Source organism: Onychostruthus taczanowskii, unplaced genomic scaffold (assembly GCF_017590055.1).
Source record: "Onychostruthus taczanowskii isolate IOZ18803 unplaced genomic scaffold, ASM1759005v1 scaffold104, whole genome shotgun sequence".
Lineage (NCBI taxonomy): Eukaryota > Metazoa > Chordata > Aves > Passeriformes > Passeridae > Onychostruthus > Onychostruthus taczanowskii.
Genome location: NW_024496968.1, coordinates 1,638,593 through 1,661,280, shown reverse-complemented (window position 1 = coordinate 1,661,280; position 22,688 = coordinate 1,638,593). Strand labels below are relative to the sequence as shown.

Sequence of the window (22,688 nt, the reverse complement as noted above, 5' to 3'; positions counted from 1 at the left end):
GAAAACTTTACAACTGGAAAACCCAACAGTGTGGATTGTGGATTAGCTGAAATTACTTTTGTCTTAATTATCAAGGTAATTAAGATAAAATTACTTTTATCTTAATTATACTGTGAAATTTCATCAATCCAAGAAATTTAAAAGCACTTTTAGTCTCACATAGTATAAGCAGTGAAGACATATGTTGCTTAACAGCAAACTTTTAATCAAAGCATAGGAAGCTTCTGAAGAGAAAGCATAGACCAAGGTATTAAGATGTATCATGACTTTCAGGCAACAAAGCAGTAACAGACAGAAATTTCTCAAGAGCAGAATGTATCACTGAAGAAACAAAGCAGAAACTGAAGTAGTTAAAACAGGAAGCTAAGTGCTAAACAGCAACATGAAATCCCAGGCAAGACTTGCAACTGCATGGTTCACAAAATTACAATGAACACATACTGAAAATTAACAGAAATATCTATCACTGTCACTAGGAAAATGCTGTTAAAGTTTATACACAAAATCACCTCATGTTCAGAGGTTTTATGTTCATGGCATTCACATTGGTTAAGCACTGTTGCTCTTTAAGATCTTCAGAAACACTGCTTTCTTCCTAGTATTTTGCCTGTTTTCTGCTTCTCGGTATATAACAGTATGTGCTATATAAGGATAAGTATTTCAAGGTTTTAGGATTTAACCAAATCTTTTGCTTTCAGAGTAAACTTTTCTATGCGCAAACCCTATAATTTAAAGCTACTGGATTAAACACCTTTGTTGTTAGCATGGCAGAGACATATGGAAAATATGATGGGAGAAAATTAATCTTCACGTATTATTCAGGAAGAACCATCCCACTACCAGCTCATCAAAAAAAGATTATTACTGCCATGCACTGACTGCAGTGGAAACTAGAATGATTCTTAAATAAAGATTAGGAAAAAAAAAATACCCAATTTTCAACTCATGTTTACTCTTTTGTGACCTTTTAATAAGCACAGAAAACAATAGTTTAGTTTTTTCTTGAGGTGACTAAAACATGGGACAGGGGGAGGAGGTAGAGGACAATCCTAAGTAAAGCAACATCCATAGGTACAGTTCCATCTTTCTTCAATACTGGAGACAGATGCATAATTTTATTACACTTCCATATTCTGGCTTCTTTCTCTTTATTTGAAGCATTAATAAAACAGTTTCATTAAGCTGGCCATTTCAAGATTTGCCCCTAAAGCTATTCACCTGACACTAATTTAAATTCAGTAACAGAAATCTATACTTCTTCCCAAAATACCTTCTTTTCCCAGGGCTGAAAAGCAGGAACCAAACTGAGAAAATTGGAGATTTTTCACTTTACAGAGTATGTCAAAATGGCAGCTTCCTTTTCATTTATACTTCAAGTTGATACTAAGTAACTTTGAGTATTTTGCAGACTTTATCTCAAATACTAGTAGGTGCAGTTTAAACAGTGATAGAACTTCCTTCCATCTCCAATTTTGTATTAATGGTGTGAATGGAGAGAGATAGAGATTTGAAGGGCCATATGTCATTGTACACACTGCACATACACACCCATTAAAAACCTAACATTTAACAGTTAATATGAACAAGTAACTTGACAGAAGAGAATAAGGGAGTACAAGTTATCCTAATGAACCAAGGTTGTCATTATATGGCACCAACAAATGAATTCAAAGGAAGAAAAATCAAATTTAAAAACTGCATATAGACTACCTTGCCCTGAAGGTGAAGATTACTGCGGACGACATCTCGTACTTCATCTTCAGTGTCTTTCTGCCAATAGATTACAAATCATATAAATTAAGAATAGAAGGTAATTGGGAAACATTATGATTCATATAAATATCAACCTTGGGCTTCATGAGATGATGAACGAAACTGACAACGTGCAAGATTGAGAAACATCTCAGAGACAAACCGTTTCTTAATCAAGCTTGCAGGATCAAGTTCTGGAAGGCATCATACATAGCTTTTCACAGTAACACACTAAATGTGAGCCTGAATTCAAATTGCTAACATACACATAGCGAAAATTTGACCAAATAAAACCAATGGAAAGAACAGAGCCTTCTATGATTTGAATTCTCTTTTTTTGCAGAGCTCTTTCATAGGATCCTTTATAGGATTCAGTTCAGCAGTCCAATGGTCATACAACCCCCTAGAGTATAGAAAGTATTAGAGCTTGAGAAAGGAGTATATTCCAAATTAAAATCAAATTATTGCACTTTGAGTATATACCCAAAAGAATCACTTTTGAAAGAGTCTATCCCTACAGAAATTCTTTCATTCACATGAGAGCGATTAAAAGGAATTAGTTATGATACTGGGCACAGAAGCTAGGAAACAGATAGTTCTTAATTTTATGAGAGTCCCAGAATCAACCAGATTGGAAAAGACTTTAGAGATCAACTCCAACTAAATTCAAGCTTCATAAAATGTAACAAACACTATTTTGCATTAAAAATTAAGAGAAAGAAATAACTAGTTCAACTACTGAAAGGTATCTCTATTCATGTACTGAAATACATCCATACTGATTGTAAGTATGTTCAAATTGAAATGTTTTAAGCCATGAGGAAAATATGTGGATATACACCATAATCACCCACTGAACCCTTATAAAACAGAATTATAATCTTGATTCTCTGTGTCATGCTGTAAGAATGAACACAGGGTGAAACATTCAAAAAATTAGATTAGTAAATATTTTTAAATTTTAGAAGTGCAAAAAGAGCACCTACCATGCTAAAACGATTTTTGGCCAGTGCAATTAGCTCTTGGTCTCCAGGAGCACAAATGTTCAGGCCTATTGGAAGCAATCTCTTCAGTGCTGCTACAATGAGAGAGGTCTGCATAGAGTAGCGATCACCTTTTCGCTTCATTTTCTTCCTTTCCTGGTCAGAAACTGCTGCCTGCAGAATAAAGTAAAGATGAAAAAGAAACCAGATCCAATATTAAATAAAAGAACTGTACTGGCAACATTTTCCTTGTCTCTGGTTTGACAATTTCCTTATTACCTATACAGGTGCGACCTCATCCAGTGGAACTGGCATTTTAACATTGCCAATATTTTGCAATGTGTTACTCAAATGACTGTGCTTTGCATCTCAGCCCAGTGTTTTCAACAGATTTCTTCACCAGAAAAAAACAAAACCAAAAGCAAATCCCCTCCTCTCCAAAACAATCAAACAAAAAAAAAAAAATCAAACAATAAAAGGTGCTTCTCTGGAATCTTCCTGACTCCTTCCCTTCACAAAGACAAAAATATGATTACACTACCTTTGACATCTTAGATTTGGTGTCACTGATAAGGAAAGACATGTTGTTGATTTCATTTTGTACCACGAAGTTCTGCTCTTCCCTTTTGAAATTCTGGAAATACACAGATCTCAGTTAGAAGCATTTATGTGAGTACTCTATTTAAACATACCTTAAAAAGAAAGTACAAATTAAGTAGAAATCTGTAAAATCCACAAGTTAAGACAAGGGCAGTAAAAATTAACAGATGATCAACAATGTCCTTAAATTTCAGCTTCATTTGCATTGCATAACTCAGGTAGTATATGTTTGGGGATTTTCCTCATGTTAGAGAGAAGGAAATGTTTCCCTATCTATGAAAAAGACATGCTAAAAATCTCCCTCCTCCTCCAATTCAATATAAAAATATTGAAAACAGGTTTTCCCTTACTAATAAATTATTAATTCATTTTCCCCATTATAAACTTCCACTATATCAGATATGTGAGAAAATATTTAAATAAAAATTGCAATTATGAATACACAGGTGATTTCGTTCTCTGGTATCTACCTACAGCATGATCACTTTTTGTGAAGTGTTGTTTATAATAAATCTCACAGCCAAATTCAGCCACAAGTACTGAAGTTATAAGGTATCTTGTTCCCCAGACTTGAGACAACTGAAGCTATAGCAAATAAAGAAATTTCGTATAGACAACAGTCCATACAAAGATCTAATGCCTTAAAGTAATTTGACTCTTTTGGATTTTTAATTCTTTATTCTCCATTATTCACTGAATCATGTTTTACTTAGGAAGTATCAGTGCTTACTAGGTGTGATTACAAAAAGGCTATGGGGTTAAAATAATTGAAAAGAACAAAAACATAAGGACACAAACTGCAATGAATTTAGCATATTTTAATAAAATCCCAATAACAAACTGACAACAAACAAACTAGAATCTGTAAGAAATATACCTTTAATCAAATTACTATGTTACAAAATACCTATCCAACTCTCTTATGTTCTCTGCCATTTCACAAGTGTCAGAAATGTAAGTCATTAATACCTTCCCATCTGTGGTTTCACTTCTGTCTTTAAATGTGTCTTACAATTATAACCACTACATAACTGATGTACCTATTAAGAAACCTCATTAAAAAAAGTATTTACCAAGGAATGACTTACATGAGACTTTGACCAGTAAATGAAAACCTCAGCCACCATGCGGAACAACTCTTCTGCTTCAGGATTGGGCTCTTTCAGCCATTTTGCCCTAAAATTTGGTAAAAAGGTGAAAAAGGGATAATCCTCATTGTCTTAATGCTTTGAAATCACTTTTCAACACTTTACAAGGATACAAGTCAACAAAACCAATGATATATTCTTTTAATCCTTTCTGGTAGCAGTGGCTTTTTGATGTCCTATTTCAAAACACTTACAATCCTTTAATATTAATCCTAATTCTAATCCAATAGATCTGGATTGCAATTTTGTTTTCCTTTCTTCTCAAAAAGACCCCAGCTCCTCCTAAAAGTCAGAAAGCATTAGCTTGAGCAACTGCAAGATTGTCAGACTGAGTAAAAGCCACTTTAATTCAGTGCTAGGCACATCAAGGGACAAGAGGCGGTATCAATAAAAAGGAAGGTTTTATGAGATTCATTGACCTATTCCTCTCCACATACCTGTTATAGTCCACAAATCTAATCAACAAAGGGTAGAAGGCATAGAGGTCCCGTGCCAAAGTGGTGAACTCATCTAGGATGAGCAGTTCAGCCTCCGACATGTCACCTCTGCCTTCTGCTCTTAGATGTTCTTCATCCGATACAACCACTGCTGCCTTTTTCTTTAGTTTATCCATCAGTGGAAGGAAGTGTGTCTTTAAGAGCTGTGGCTTCGCTTTACTTATGATGGGCTGGGAAAACACTATTTAAGGCAATGAATATTATAATATATACCTGGCCACAAAATATAACTAAAATCTTTTACCTTTTCCCACTTTCTTGAATCTTACTTCTAGGCTACAGAGCCAAATCCTGCCCCCATTGAAATCAGCAGAAGTTTTGCCAAGAATTAAATGTGGTCAGGATTTCACAAAATCAATTCACTTTGTCTGAGGGCAGAAATTGCAACTTCACAGACTAAGGTTGCAAGATCATAAAAGCTGAAACACTTCTTTACTGGAATTCTGTCAGCATGGTATTTGTCTGCATAGTTTTATTGAGCAATGCCAAAGCTGTGTAATGGTATGGATGGATACACATATAGCTACATAGTAAATGCACAAGTTGTCTCAGCTGCTGGCTCCTGCTTTGAACCTTGCTTGAGCGAAGAGGAGCTGGAAAGCGTGCTCTAGTTATTTGAAAACCTATGGAAACATTTTGCCTGTATTTCTTCAGCACAGTAAGAAACCTTGTATGTAGATACAAATGGGAGTGATTCAACTGATTCATTTCAGACTTGTCAGCACAAGCTTTTTGAAAATCTACTAATAAGAACAGTTATGTAAATTAGCACTTGAACTGGGCCCATTGGTACCAAACCATTTGTAATACACTGATTAAATTACACAGAATTTTAGGCAGTTGCTGCCTATTCTTAGAGTGCATTACATTACCAACTCTCAAAACACTAGGAATTCTGAATGCTACCACGAATTAAATTACTACTACAGTAAATACTGAAAAGTCATAAGAAAGTCTAATTGAAAAATTGAATTCACACCACTGAAGTGACTTTTCCTCAGAGATTGTAACACTGAGAATTAAAGTGTTTTTAAATGATTTTCAAGTTGTTCACGAGATGAAGTCAACATAACTATTACTAAAATGACATGAGAATTTCAACATTTCATTGTAATGAATATGTTATACACCTTCACACCGAGGTTTTAAGGATCCAGCACTCATACAGAATAGCAAGGAACTGTATAATGCCTCCAAATGAAAATTTGCTGTATAATGAAAATGGGAGTAAATTACTATAGTCCTTGAATGTAAGATACTGCAAAAGGCACATGTGTATATACTATGGGAAAAGAAATATTCTAATGTACTTCTTATACTACTTATAGAGAGATTAAAACATACACTTACACTGCTTTTTCTTTATACTTGGTATTTCTGGTTCATCCAGATCTGTATTGTTTAAAAATGTAAAAATATGGGTGTTCTCCTATTCCAGCTTTAACAGGGTAAATACAGAGTGGTTCAGAGTCTCTGTGTGTGTATGTACATTCTGAATATACACACACATTTGCTTGATAATTAATTTATTTTCACATCTTACCTGCTAATCTCTTCATCCAGGCTCCTTCATCAATACCAAGGTTATTATAGATGATTTTCAATATGTTACCCAACAGAGTGTTCATGTGCTCTGATGTCAAGGCTGTGCAACACATTTCAGCCTTGTCAGGATTGTTCTCTGGCCCATGCTCCCACCAGTGAGACATGTAACTGCACAGCATAGGCAGTATGACTTCCATGATATGTGGCATTTGTGTGTAACGAATACCGGATTCTGCCAGTTCCACTATTTCTTCCATCAGCTTCATCAAGGAAGGAATGTTTGGGCAAACCTCTTCTACACTAGTTGGCAAATTGAGAACTGTTGAAAAAAAAAATCAATAAACTAGGTCACAAAAGGAAAACAGCTTTTCAGCTGCTATTTAATACAACTTCTGTTTTCTGTTTACATTTTCACCCTTGTGATCCAAAGAAAACATACCCAACACAACAATAAAAAACACATACTTTCATACTGTTGAGCAGTAAATTGTTTATATGAACAGTTCTGTAATTAAAATTTCTATATGAAAGCTTCAACAATGTAAATATTGTGGAATGAATTCAGAGAAATCAGATGCACTTTTCTATATACAAAATAAACCTTACATTTCAAAATCCACTCCAGTGTAAGTTTTGCAATTGAGACAACAAACGGATACAATGAAATATCTCTCAACAATACATCAGATGAGACCTGGAATTCTAATAGAACAAAGAGAAACCATTGCCTGTCCTAACAAATTGAGCAGATTTGAGAAACTGATTCTAGAGGTGAATATGTGATTGTAAAAGTTTACTTTTGAATGCATTTGAATTTTTAGTTCCTTCCTCCGAAAAGGCACTGCAGTTGCCTTGATTTTTGAGGTAGTTTCTTTCATCTAAAAAAAAAAATCTCTGCAAGTGCAATCTGTAGCTCCTGAATGTTTAACATACAAACAGACACATACCATGACATACACAGGTATCTATAGAGCAAAAATTTAGCCTGCAATTTGTGAATACAAATGTTTCTACCAGCATTCCACAACTCCTTGTTGTCTTTTTTGCCAAGCAGTATCTTCTCCTATTTAGAGCAAATATATTTTACACAGACATTACACAGTCTCCTTAAAGATTATGCAATTTTGGAAAAAACATTACATTTTCTGTTAAAAATCATGACAATAGAGTGGATTGTATATGTATATGGTAAGTATGCATAATTGTTGATATTTTCAAGTTTGCGTACTACAGCTCCTTGGAGAAAAAATCTGTTATGATCCCTTTTTTAAAAAATAAAGGTGAAGTTATAAAATTATTGGCATAATAAAGTGGCATCTTACATGAACATATGCTGTTATCTTTGTGCATCTGTAATATGATCCAGACAGCATATATACAGAACTTGTGAAGTTCTACTGCAACTTCTATTTATTGCAGGAACAGTTTGTGCATGTGATCTTATTCAACAACCACGTTGCAGCACAAAAAACATCAAGAATGGAATAAAAAGATATATGTAAAGTAAACATACATAATGTCACTGTAAAGCATCTGTACTGCCTTTTATGTCAAACAAAATTACAACCAATCTACATACTACTCTGCAATTTTTTTACTTTATAAGGACATAATATGTAATTAATACAGCAAAGCTATTTTCCTTCAGGTTGAAGCATGTATGTTTTAGGGACCCATAACTGTTTATGCAAACTGAGGAACCAAAGCTACTGACAAGAATGCTTAATTTTATGATCAAATATAGAATATCTGAGGTACTAAAAATGTGCAGTCTCTTCATTGATTCAATTCCAAAGTGGTATTTTGAGAACAGTATCTCAAAATTAACATACCAGTAACATTAGGAACATATAATGATCAGTTTTATCAGATTTAGAAAATGAATTGATCAGAAAATTGATTTAGAAAGAAGGATTTAGAAAATAAATTCATCCATGAAATTGCAAAAAAATTGTTGCACTATAAAATGTATGCAAAATCACACATCTTAAGGCAAGCAGCATTTATAGTGAAATCATGTTTTCAGAATCATGATGTCAGTTTCTGGAAATACCTGCTCTATCTCTCGCATTCTTGGTATTGTAGATTGAGTAGATATTATGTTTGTTCAAATGAGTTTCCAAAAAAGCCACTGGAAAGGCCCCTGAGAAAGCAGCCAAGCACTCTCCTAGTGCTGATCGTTGCCTGTGAATTAACAAAGACCATTAATGACACACATCTTTGATCACAGAGCCACAGAATGGGTTAGGTTGGAAGGGAGCACCAGTGGATTCAGGTGGTAAGTACTGACTGATCACACCTGGGAGTTGTGTTCTGAGATCGATGCATTTCAAAGAGAAACTACGGCATTACTGGGATCATCAACACAAGAACATGTAATAGAAAACAAAGTCTAGCAACCCTCTGCTAATATATAGCAATGATACGTAAAGACATAAAATGTCAAAGGTGGCCTACACAGCTTACAAAAAATGAAAAACATGCAGGGGAAACCAAAGTAATTATAAAAATGCCTTCTGTTCTATTACTTCCCTCTCAGCTTTACTGACTGTATAATACCTACTATTAAGAAAAAGCTACTGGATACAACAAGAGAACAAAATCAACTATCATTTCATCTAAGTGATATTTCATTTTTCCGAGAAATAATGATAATCACTTTTATGCTTAGTCTAGTATGAAAGTCAAGTTCTTCAGTTAGTGGAAAATTGTTTCTAATGATCAAGAACTCTGAAATTTTCTCACAAAGCCATTGCTTTAATATCTTCAAATATATGACATTTATTTGATAATCAAAATTCTTTGTGTGTTAAAATTTTAAAAAGCCTGTTTCTAGGAAGAAGTAAGTGATGCCCTTTCACTTTACTTGGGTTCTTCACAGGACAGCTACACTAGTCTTTCTAATTTTCAATTGAGTTGATCACAGCAGAATTTAGAAAGGTGAGAAATCCCTAGCTGAGACCACATCACACATGTGAGAGAAATTGAAGTGAATTTGAACTCAGGAGAACCATAAACTTTCAAATTAAAAGGAAAAAAAATACCTCAAAACTGATCTTGTGATTTAACAAGGTTCATCCTCGGTCTATAGTTTATCTCAGTCTTGGAGATTTTATTTTCTCTAGATCTAACTCATTAAGCTTCATTTTGTTAAATCTAACTTCATTTCCATTATTATTCATACTGCTTCCTCCTTCTTCCTTTTTTCCCCCTTTTCATTAAGTCTTCATAAACAAAACATACATCCATCACACACACTTGAGAAGAGCATGTGCTTTTTGATTTTGGTGGCAGACAATCATACACAAAAACTATCGGTTACACTAATATATTTTGTCTTCAAAAGAAATCCCATATCCTTTATTTGCCAAACAGCAAAATAAATTAATTTTATGTCCTTCATGAAATCAAGGAGACCTGATTTTCCACAGATTTGGGTTTTTTTTACTTAAATTTTGGTCCCAACGATTTTTCATACTATTGCCTATGATACTACCACCAAGTCAGCAAGGGTATGTCATGGGGCTGCTCTGGAGTTATACACAGGCTGATCTGCTCAAGAGTGTCACTTCTAGACAGTGAACTTCCTAGACTATTGCTGCCAATACCTGAAATGAATGCATTCTGTTTAGCCTGCCTTCAGAACAGTTAGTCACTACAGTGCAACTCTTCAGTTTTAAAAACTGATTTTTTCTAGGCATCTCTATTTTATGACCAAACATGGCTTAGACAGGCCAAATGTAACTTGGAGGGGAGTTAGCAGGTACAGAGATGTACAAAACAGCAATTTCAATGCCTCATTTACCTGGGTAACAGCTAGAAAAGAAATAGTGTTGGACAAGTGACAAATAAAATTAAATTTAGGGCAATGAGAAAGAAATATATATCACAATTAAACATTATAGAAGGAAGAATATAACAATTACTGAGCTGAATGACATAATTTTACAATTAACCCTCAAATCATGTGCTGCTCATTATAAAATCAGAAATTAATTTCTTTAATTTTTTATTTTAATTAAGAAAAGTATTTTGACAAACATATAATGCAATATTTCAAGCATATTATAGTAATTGCACCTGCAATCCACATCACATCTGAGCACACCTGTATTTTCTCTCAAGATATCTTTCCAATAATACTCTCCTATATTAATTTCTGAACTGAAAATTCATTATGCTAAATATAAATGCAAATATTAAAAACAGATAAACTATTTTCCCTCTTACCTCTCTACATAGATACTCTTGCTGGTTCCCAGAGCATATAAACTGGCCAATATTCTGTAACAAGAGACCTGAACATCTTCCACTAAAGAGAAGAAGAAAACTAAATTCACAAAGAGATTTTTCTTTGCAATACGTTCCCAAAGAATTAAAATAAATTACTTTAGACAATAACAGAATTAAATATATTAAGCTACCAAAGGCAACCCACAGAAACCATCCACTAAATACAAAGTCTTTAGATGTCCAAGTGCTATACTTTTTACTCAAAATTTCCATTTATATAAATATCATGTTAATAGCTAAAATAGTAAACCTATTCCACTAGTGCATTAATTTTTGTAAAATTAATGGCATACCAACTCTTCACACATGACACCTTTACCAATAGAATACCACTGTGCAAAGCAAAGGCAATCCTGTTAAACAGATATTTAATTATTTTAATCACAGTTGATATATTTTTTTTTTCATTTAGGCACTTATACCAGCTAATAGCATGTACTTAATTTAAACTTACAAAAGATTTTAAAAAATAAAGAATTCTTTAGTCCTTATGAATACTTTACCAAAGGATGTTTTAAAATTATCAAGTAATTCAATCATAAAACTGTAAGAATAATCTTAAAATCTATTTGAAAAAAAATGCTTTTGTAATGCACTCTGCAGTAACAGTGTAACAACAGTGTAAGGACCATCAAGGACAACACTCCCATTCTTGCCATAGATATCTTTTGTAGTCTCTCCTACAGTGCTAATTTCAGCCCTCAACATGCAATGGATGAAATATTGTGAGTAAAACAGGGTAAGATTTCATGGGCTGGGAGAGCATACAAGACATTGTATCAAAGCTGCATGGCCCAGCCCTTTACTGTAGTGTGATTTGAGTTGAGAGCATCTCAGAGTTCAGTGTTTTTACACCGTAATAGTAACCTCGGGTAGATTGACCCACCTTTGTACATCATCCACCCACGGAGTATTCTGTAACCAGTGCTCTCAGGTACAAGCGCCAGGTCAAGAGGCTTGTACAAATAAGCTAAATCTTACTCTTAACAAAATGTAAAGACAAGTTTTGTGTAAGAAAAATTAGTCTCCCACTAGACAAAATAAATAGGCCCAGTTTTAAATAACTATTCTTTCCCAGTTCATGAATTCTAAATTTGGTGGTTTACACCAGTCTGATGTATGTAGAATAGCTGATTAAGAACACCAACTTAAGTGATAAAGAATTTAAAGCTAAATATTAAGTTCCAAAACATAGGATACTAGAGACCAAAAATTATACAAGGCATGCACATGTTGCCTGAAAAAGTGGTTTATGATGAACAAATTACTTTTCCTGGATACCATCAGTCTCTTGAATTTTACAGAAATAGTTTAACCAAAAAAAGTGGATGTTTACATCTTATTACTTTCAAATCAATCAATACAAGTCCAAAATTTTGAAGACTTCTTTTGAGGCTACTTTAAATAATACTTTTTACAGATTCTAAAATGAGAAAAAAATGTAACAATATTCTTTTCCTCCAAGTCCTTCTCATGGATTTTCATAATTGAGTAACAGAGTTAGTTATGCAGGGCAGGATTTTCCCCTATAGTACCATATAGACAGTGATATTTCTGTGAATTCCTAAAATATATAAAATTCAAGTTTTGTGTGCAGGCAGCAAAGTCTGCAATATTTTGGCTGCAAAATTCTGGGGTTGGGAAAATAAAGAACCACTGCATCCATTACAATCAGAAACTTTGGAGAAATCCAATATCCAGACACTCATATATATTCCCTTTGCTGGTGTCTGAATTCTTCAGGAGCTCCTTCCACTTCTCCCTTTTCCCTTAAATTTTCAGAATTTAAGGACCCACCCAGATTCCCCTCTAACTGAAACTGAGGCACATGTATGATGGTGCAACACCATTCTTGTAGTATAGCCATAATTATGGACAGAGTAAAGGCAAAGTAACTTACATAAAGTGAATTCTCACACACAATAAAGTCACAGTAAATCTATGATAAATTTATAAACTCAATTGATCCTTCTGACTTTGTAATCATGGACACATCTGCTTCAATATTTATTCTGAGTCCACTAAAACCTGGAGACTGTTTTTGGTCAATTGCTGCAAATGTTTGACTAAATCAATAAAAATTTTCTCAAAATGACACAGGATTTGTCCTTCTTTAATAAAATTGAGAGTTTAGTAATGCTTACTGGAGATATTTTAATGGCATGGACTTTCTACATGCATAATGATAATATGATACATACATATCAAATCTTCCCCAAACTGGTGCTGTCCAATATGCTCAAATAATGAAGATAGCACTGGCAGGAGAGCAACTGTGGTATAATTAATGATTTGTGTAACTCCTTTTGGCTGGTTTCTGCTGTGTGTAAACTGGCCTTGCTTAAGATTTTCCATTGTTTTCTCCAGATCCTCAGCAGCATTGTCCAAAAATGCTCTCAGTGCCATCCTAACAGATTCCAGACCAGTTTTCATCACAGTCCTGTGATGCAAAAAGAATGAAAAAGAAATATTCTGTTAGACAAGCATGGAAAAAAGCTTAGTCTTGGATTATATGAAATAGATAACAGAGATCTGAAGAAAAATATTTCATCTTTTAACATTGTAAAATCTCCTCAGATCACAATAACTGACTGAAAAAAAGTTTCATAGGTATCCTGCAGAACACAAAGATACTTTATCTGTTTTCCTGCCAAGCAAATGGTCCTTCAAAATTTATAAAGGAATTCATTTGCCTTAAGAGAGGAAAAAACCCAAAAAAGTACACAACAAGTACAAGTACACACAAAATAAGAATTACTAAGTCTGTGATTTCGTACTCTAGAAAGAGAAAAATTGTCTCAAGCTAGAACTCAGAAAATCTTCCTAATTACAACAGTCATATTTCTGTCTCCAGAACAATGGCATGAGAAAGGAATTAGTAAAAACAACCACATCTGTTAAAATCAAATCAATCAATCAATGCATTTATTATGTAATTATAGCACCATAATCAACAATGTAAAGATATAATCCAGGAGAATTATTACCTTATATGATTTAACTAGCTCAATTACAAAGACTCTTTGTTTAAAGAAAGTATCCGTTTAGGCACGTGTGAAATAAATTGAGGTGGTGCTATTTTGTAAATTCAGTATCGGTCCAGTTCTTTTAGGCTGATTGTTTATTTTAAAGAGTGGATATATACTGTTTCAAGAACAGTATCTTTAAACTTCCATGTTACTTGCATTAATTCCTTTATCTTCATCTGGAGCTATTTTCACATCTCTACCAAGAGCTGAATTAATGACTTTCATTTGTGTCTGTATTCTATGCCATTGCATGGACCACAGACAATTTATGACAAAAAAACCAAGATATTGCAAAGTAAAGGCATACCATGCAACATCTGAGCCATATTAATGGCCATGATCATGACTCTACCCCCTAGCAAATGGAATATAAAACTTGTCCATAAAAGCAACTGCAAAGATACTGAGAAAGAGAACTATATGCACATAACAGGAACAATTGTTTTGAGACTTAATGCAAAGTAAAAATATTTACCTTAAAATTTGCATGGAGGCAGTTTAAGCCATCATACTTTGTTTAAAAATGCAAAAATCTAAAAATCAACTCTCAGCAGAGATGGCTGACTTTACAGCAAATGGAAAACAACACATTACTCTCCAATATATCAATGATGTCCCATACATAAATCTCACAATAATAGCTCAAGCAGCCCAATTTCACATAAAAGTAGCACTGAATTCTAGGCAAAGGGTCTGTTTTATTTTCTAATTAGAACCTGAATTAATTTTGCAAAGAAGACACTCTATGAGACAGATTTACTGTGCATTTAACTCCTGAATTTTTAATTAAACAGTGTAAGGAAAATAATAAAATATTTCTAATCTTATTTTGGTGTTGAGAAAGTCACATGATTAAAACCACATAAACGAACAGTCAGAAGTTTCTGGACACCACTGATCCATAATGAAATTTAAAGTGTAACCTACAAATACTGTCCTGTCAAATCCCAGTAATTGACCTGTTTTGCAATGGGAATTCTTTTCAGTACTGTAACTTCTCAGGTGTTAAAATTCTGTTGTCTTACACAGGTAGCCCAAAGGTAACTGCACATTACTTTCTTCAGTGATTTTCCTTGTACTTTAGAAAATATAATCAGTGTTACCTTGCATCCAAGGTCTGTCCCAATATGTGAAGACAGTTGACTATTGATGTTGCATCGTTTCCTAGAGAGGGAGGAAAATTATTCACCAATTAAGCTGAGCATAGTGTATAGCTTATTGACACACTGCTAACTGTACCCCTGGTTTAATGAAAGAATAAATGACATAGCAGAAGCATAACTGAACTTCTGCATATTTTCATGTTAAAGAACATGCAGTTTTTTGTCTTAGCCTTGTTCACACAAATGCAGTAACTAGAGGCAGGAAAGCATCTCTCATAAAATAGCTGAGGCAGTCAAGATGGAAGCACTTAAATGTGGGGTTAATTACAGCTGCAGTGTATTTTCTGGTTTCTATTTGATTTCTCTAAGTTTTGCTTCAATTAATTCAAGTTTATCTGATTATTTATCTTCCCCCCCCCTCAGTTACATAAAAGCTGTTGACTTTCCAAAGTTGCTATCGCAGGAAGAGAACACTTATAAAAAATGTCATTAAAAAAAGTTAATTCCCTGGTGTACTCTATAGTCTGCAGTTATTCATAGCTTAATTGGGTCCACATAAATAACAGTCCCTGACATAATACACATATTCTGTAATTATTTTTTCCCATTGTAAAAAAAGGACTTACATACAAGAAGCCTTCTATACATATGTACATCCCAAAATGCTGTCATGTACAAGCCTCTTTCCTCTAAGACAACTTTTTAAATCCAGAACAGATGTACACAATACAAATCTGAACACTAGCCTATTTTTAAATTTGTTTTTAAAATGAAATTATGCAAAAATAAAACTGCCTTTTCTTGCTTTTCTTTAAATTTTCTTGATTAAAAAAAAATAGAAACAAATAAAATGTTTAAGAAATATTTCTGAAAATACTTCTATCTGCATACAGTGCTACAGCATACTGGATTTTCTCACTGGTGGTTATTTCTTAAAAATACAAGCAAACATTCAAGTAGAATTAATAATTGCTTCAGTGAACTAGAGGTTTTAAAATATAAAGTGCAAGGAAGGTGTGGGAGGTTTGTTGCAACACTGAGAAAGCTGCTCTATGCTACCAAAATTAGGAAATACTGATGTGGTGTTTATCCACAGCAGATTAAAAAACTGGGACCACAACTTCCACAGCTGCTTCAGCCAGGCAGCCTCACCTTTTTTTCACTGGCACATGTGTTCATGCAATGGTACAGCAAGCAGATAAGAAAGCTGAGGCAACCTAAAAAGTCCTACCAAAATTACCACCCCAAAAGATTAAGGTTTTTTGTCAGATCAAACTTTTTTCCTTATTATTTTGATGCTCTGGTGATAGGAATGCCCGTGCTGATGAAGAGTGTGCAGGACTGTGCTAATGACAGCAGGTATGGAGGGAAGTACTCAAAGTACACCAGACTGTGCATCAGACCATCACAGAACGGGTTGGAAGGGACCTTAAAGATCATCTAGGTCCAACTTCCTGCTGTGGGCAGGGCCACCTTCAACTAGACAAGGCTTGCTCAAAACCCCATCCAACCCAGCCTGAACACTTCCAGGGACAGGGCAGCCACAAATTCTCAGCAACTTGCTCCAGAATTGAATGGCTTACTAGAAATTTAAACAATCAAGCTACTTAAACTTGGCTTTTAAATTTGAGAAAATATAAATTAATATGCTCAATTAACCAAAATTATTCACTGAAATATTTCCATTTCTACCCAGTAATATTAATGAAAATAAACCAATACCATCTTCCTCATGTACAGCCACAGCTCTCAAACCATAAATTATTGTAGTCAAAATCCACTTTCACATTGTAATGAAATAATGATTCCATGCTGAATGATAATTCCATAATCTCAATGACACTCTCAGATATCAAATGTGACTATTTAAGTTCACTCTGTAAGACATGCATGCTTAATTTCCCAATTTAACAAACTCTTATACACATCTTAAGCTACATGACTTTCACTAATGATTTTCAGAAATGCAGCTCTATATCTAGAAGTACCATTCATATTCACAGTAACACAAAGTACCTATACAGCAAAACTATATAGAATTTTGATATTCATTATAGCAAACTCCACACTATCCATAGAAGTTACTATTGAGCAACACTTGCTCACAGAAGATGCCTTCAAAATGCACAAATAACTTTCTAGGCCCCAGGTGTGCTCAGTTATGAGCACTTTCTCCTCTTCTGCACAGTCTTTGTCTTTGCTGGAATAAGTGCAACTCTCTTAATCAGATTTTCTCACATCATGCAATTCACTTGCAGGGGAAGGCAAGCTATAAGGTGACTTTGACTTGAGTTCTTAAGTCCACAGTAAACAACCCAATCCTGCTCCATAGTCTCACAATGACCTTGTCACAATTCATGCCAAAACTACTGTGTTGGCATAAAGATTTTGTAATCTGTTAGTTACTGCCACCTAGGAAAAGAGTTAAAAAAACAAACTGTAGCTATCACAAATAATCAGCTGACCCTATCTGACTTATCCCCTAGCACTTAAACCCAGCCAAACAACAGGAAATAAGCAAGCTGAGAAGTGGAATAGAAAAGATCTTTTCTTTAGTACTGAAGAAAGTTATAATGACTTAGGTTTTTAGTTTCAACCATGACTCATTTCAGAAAAAAAAAAATTCTGAAAACCAAATGCACAAATAACAAAAAAGCTTTCCAAAATTTTAATAGTATACCTGAGCTAGTTCATTCTTTGAAGAAACAACCTAGGGTATAAACCAGAGCTTATGTGTAGGTTTGTGACATATTCCACCCTCCAGAAAAAGCTGCAACAATGCCGCACACCTGCAGAAATAACTCCATTCCTCCTACGATCTTTTGGTTTTATAGGCAAATCCACTCAGCTCTTCCCAAAATATTTAAAAGCAATTATGCCAAAAAACCTTCCGATCTTTTCTTTTAGTTTAATGGTTTTCATAACGATCTGTAAAATTTTTAAACACCACACAGCTGCAGCGAGTTCCTTCCCTTAAAACTGAATTAAATATGCAGGAATTGAGTTAGGTGCATGTTATCATAATGAAATTCTAATTCACTAGATAATTACCCAATTACGTATGTTCACGGATGCTGAAGTTTGCACTGCATCCATCACAGAAGCCATGTATGCATAGAATGTACTATTCCAGCTCTCCTAGCACCACGGCATAAGAGAAAATTGCAAAGAAAATGACTGTGCCACACATTGCATATCACGTATACACTTGATACAGACTTCAAATTTACTTCAATTTAGTGATTTTTCACATGGCATAAGATAAACACCAAGCTCCTGTCAAGGTCACATAATACCAGAAAGAGAGTACACATGCGTATGTGGAGTCAAGCACACCTGGGAATATTCAAGAATTCCACAGAACATAACTAAGCACTTCAGCCCAGTTCTAATTTTCCTTAATGACTTTCCAATACAAATGTGCAGTTCTGATTGTCAATTGTTTTTCCCAAATTATTCAGAATAACATTACAAATCATTAATTTTAATTTACTCATCAAAATTCTTTTATATGATAATGAAACCCAAATATTAGTTAAGACACACAGAAAACTAAAAAGCCCAAATTGCCCCCACAAACTGAAAACTACAAAAGCTTTTTATTCCACCTAAAAAAGTCTTTGAACTACCAGTCTAAACAATTGGTGGTCTGTGTAGACCATGCATTTCAGCCATGCAGCATGCAACAAAGCAGCACTTAACACAATGCAAAAATGGCAAAGAAAACCAAGTGATGGCCATGCTAGTATTTTTCAAGGGTCTCCTTACCAAACAGTGAAATCCTATGCCTGACAAGAACTCCAAGTTTGCAGAACAGGCTGAAGACAAAAGAAAAATAAAAGAGAAGAGAAGGGAAAAGATAAAAAATAAGGGCGGGAGAGGGGGAAAGAAAGAAAAAATAACAGCTGATATATGAGCAGGAAAAGCAACATGATGTCACGCAGAAAGAATCAATTGTCTGAGCAGAATGTGGGACAGAATACTAAAGAAAGAATTTTCAAGTGCATATCTTTAACAAACATGGTTAAATAAGCACATATTATAATTAAAAAAAAACCAAAAAATTAAAAGCAAAGCTAATTAATATAAAAGCGTTCTATACAACAACCCACAAGGAAATAACCATCAAAGCTTTAAAAAGTAAAATGTGGTCATTGTGCTACACAAGATACCACTAACAATTTGAAAACACACGGCAACGGGATCAAATTAAGTGAGGTGTGTGATGGCAAATGTTTAACTAGTTCAATTAGGATCTTGTAAACTTGAACACAGCAAGAATTTACCTTCAAATAAGTTTTGTTTTAAATATCACCTCTTACATGGTTTTAAACAATGATTTTGTTTCACACATTTGAAGTACTTCCTGTGCTGACAAACAGCACTCCATTGAGAAAAAAGAAGAGTGAAATTTAGTGTTAATTCATAGAAGCGGGAGCAAACCACCCTACCCAAATTGACCTGGGCTCCAGATTAAGTTGGAATTATATCAGTCTTCAAGATCTGGTTTGGTGTGAGAATTTTCACCATGAACATCCATTTATGTGGGATTATTTTATGCTGCAATCCCCTTCATCTGCTATAAATGACATGAACAATATCATGTCATTTTATTAAGCTACTTAATTAATAGGCACACTGGATATTTATTAGCCTCTGATTTAAAAGCAAAAGATACAATAAGCATGTCTGCACAGCCTATGGATGAGATCTGAACATGTTTTTCCATTGACAGACAAGAGCACAGTGTCAAATGGAAACCTTTATGTCCAGAATCACAACAGCCAGGTTAATGTGGAATTGAATCAGGCTAATTAGCCAATGCACAGTGATCCACTCTAGCAACAGCAACTGCTCTGTTTTAGAAATGAGCCTGCTTGGTGTGTGTTTGGGGATCTCGGTTCACTTTCTATTCCATGATGCAGACATAGACGATATATTCTTTTATGAGAATCTTGGATTACCATGTCCAACAGAAAAGATGTAGAGAAGCATGTTAGCATCATATAGATTTTGTGTCCATTCTGGAAAAGACAAAAATAGCTCACCACTCTATCTTATGCTCTGACAGACAAATGTTACTCAACTGACTGTACCATTCAGCAGATGCTATACTTTCACAAAGTGAGACTGAAGCTATTACCTACAGCATCTTTAGCTGAGGTCAAATAAATAAATAAATTTCAAATACCAAAAGACTGTTATTCAGAACCAATTTCATACAACTACAGTAGTTCAAGAACTTGTAACATGATCGACTGGATGAGAAATTCGAAAAACCCAATCATGAAGAGGTTGGTTACAAACACAACAGCATATAATGCCACCACATTTCAGGAAGAAGCCTGATCCATATTTGTCAGCAAAATGGATCGGGATTTACTGTATTTTCTGAATATGGAATGGTTGCTAAGACTTGCATTGCATTATCAATATGCAAAATTATACTCTTCCACAGCTTAATGAATGCAAGTTTATCTTCACTGGAGAAGGAAAGCAGCCAGGAACTGCCCTTAGCTTAAAACAAATTCTGTGTAGGAGGTGCACTCAATAGAATTAGCTATTACTCATCCAAGATTCCCCTGCATCTATTTTCTTCTCCTTGGCTGACACATCTGGATGGTACACAACCAAATCAAGTATGGCAGCAGCTCTGACTTTTTTTCAGGCCTATAAATTCTAGAATCTCACACAGCTATAGAGCATATGTGCATAAATCCTGAATCTCTGTGCAGCAGGTATGCTGATACAGCTGACATATTCCAGAAGTAGGGAGGTTATTGGCATGACTTAATTGTAAAAATACTTTTATCCAGGACATTACAGACAGAAAATTAGCAGCTCATAAGACTGAAAAATTATTTATATCCATGCATTTTCATACAGTTTTTAAATCCCTTGAAGAACAGCATTCAGATAAGCTGCCAGTTCAGATTAGTCCATGAGATGACGCAAAGTCAATACAGCCATTACCAACTTGAGCTTAATATTGTGATAAAAACTTCACTCAGCATTCACACAATCCTGCAAACCCTGCATGTCTGAATGACCACCAACTGGCTGTCAGCCTCAAAATGCAGCAATTCAATATTGCAAGGTTCATGCCCAAGAACAGCCAAGGCAACCATCATACATGCCCATATTACAGGTACTCAAGAGATCCCGTGTGAAGTTTGTAATCCACCTTACTAAATGGGAAATGTGGGTTTTAATTCAATCAGAAGTGAAATTAAATTAGAACTTCTTAGAGAGATGGTCTTAAAAAAAAGAGTAACTTCAGAGAAAGTATCTAGTATTTCTGTGACAGTGCTACTCATTACTATTTATAAAACTATAGAGCAGAAAGAATGCAACTCCCTTATTTTTATGATGGACATTAGTAATGATACTTATTGAAACTCGGCTACAAATAAGTTTGGCTTATAAATCTAACAAAATTTTGCACGAATAATGATTTCAGTATATATCTATTTTTAACAGTGAAAACTGATATATAATTGTATAGCCTGTGCCACAGACTGTGCAAGTGTTTCACTGTTGGATATAAGGATAAATTGAAGTTCCCTGCATGCTAAAATCATCACCTTTTAAACAGCATATAATAACTCTGTACTCCTCTCCATTTTATACAATGAATTTTCCTAATGGGAAAATAAAGTGAAAAATGTTTAATTTGTGTGTACATAAAATTATCTCTGTGCTTCCCACTTCTCACTTGCCCACAATCAACTGCTGCTCTTTAAAGACCAACACACATATGCATAGACATTAATATTATTTTAAGCTTTACCTTGTCACCATTTCTTTCTCTTTATTAGAGGCATGGCCTCCACTGCTGAGAGGCCTACTCGCTGAAGATAAGAAATACAGGCGATGATTTTTAAAATACTGATCAATCAAAGGGAGCACAACCTGAAATTATATCAGAAAGAGTGGTTATCTCAAAACCTTCTTTACTATGTTCCCTATTATACTTTGTAGGTCACAACTAAAGACAGGAGATTTCAAACAGGTTTTCTGTCTTCAATCTTCTGTTTGGATTTTTTCTTTAATAGTCATTCCTCTGAATTTATTTAATATTCAAGGTACTTAATATGTCATCAAGAAAGGCAGCAGAAAAAAAATTACATTATCACTGGGACTTATCTGTGGGGGTTTTTTAGGAGTAGTACAAGGTAGAAAGTATAATTTAATTGTATCTCACAATTTAAGATTTTTCCTATACCACATAACCAGATACAACTATTGCTTTTTGGTCCTTTTAATGTAGGTTAAAAAAATTCACCTACAACTGTCAGCATGTTAACAGCACTTAGTTCTAGATTTTTCAAATAAAACTCTCGAAACAACATCACTTACTAAGGGTTTGTGTCACAGAAGTTTTTTGTTTACTTTCTGTGGTGATTATTACTCAGTGCCCACTGCAGATGTCAGCCAGCAGTAGATCCAAAATAAATGGCTGAAAAGAAAATATGAAATTGCTTCCTTTTTGAAGCATGATTCACAAGAGAGTGGAATGCTAGCTCCTGAGTCAATCAGCTTGAAAAATAATACCACATGGAAGTACTCTAAAGCATTGAAATAACTTGCTGCAAAAGGTACCAGGGTTAGGAAATGCTGCAGTTCACCTTTTCTTATTCACTAATGAATACAAAAGACATTTTGAACATGTAAATACAAGACTTTATGTGTGAAAGGCAGCAGCAGATTTTCTTAGTTTATAACATGCAAAATCACG

The 22,688-nt window shown here is 34.4% G+C and overlaps 1 protein-coding gene across 1 annotated transcript in view; it reads right to left on the bottom strand.

Annotated features, from left to right (window-relative positions):
- The window catches only part of RYR2 (ryanodine receptor 2), a 381,210-nt gene that overhangs the window by 67,186 nt on the left and 291,336 nt on the right, over window positions 1-22,688 (bottom strand). The window contains exons 61-72 of the mRNA XM_041413766.1: window positions 21,741-21,862; window positions 18,719-18,768; window positions 14,951-15,011; window positions 13,020-13,258; window positions 10,756-10,837; window positions 8,579-8,709; window positions 6,524-6,844; window positions 4,921-5,161; window positions 4,424-4,511; window positions 3,277-3,369; window positions 2,739-2,909; window positions 1,711-1,770 (exon numbers count right to left, since the gene is read on the bottom strand). Coding sequence (XP_041269700.1) covers window positions 1,711-1,770; window positions 2,739-2,909; window positions 3,277-3,369; window positions 4,424-4,511; window positions 4,921-5,161; window positions 6,524-6,844; window positions 8,579-8,709; window positions 10,756-10,837; window positions 13,020-13,258; window positions 14,951-15,011; window positions 18,719-18,768; window positions 21,741-21,862 — 1,659 coding nt within the window. The remainder of the gene's footprint in view (window positions 1-1,710; window positions 1,771-2,738; window positions 2,910-3,276; window positions 3,370-4,423; window positions 4,512-4,920; window positions 5,162-6,523; window positions 6,845-8,578; window positions 8,710-10,755; window positions 10,838-13,019; window positions 13,259-14,950; window positions 15,012-18,718; window positions 18,769-21,740; window positions 21,863-22,688) is intronic.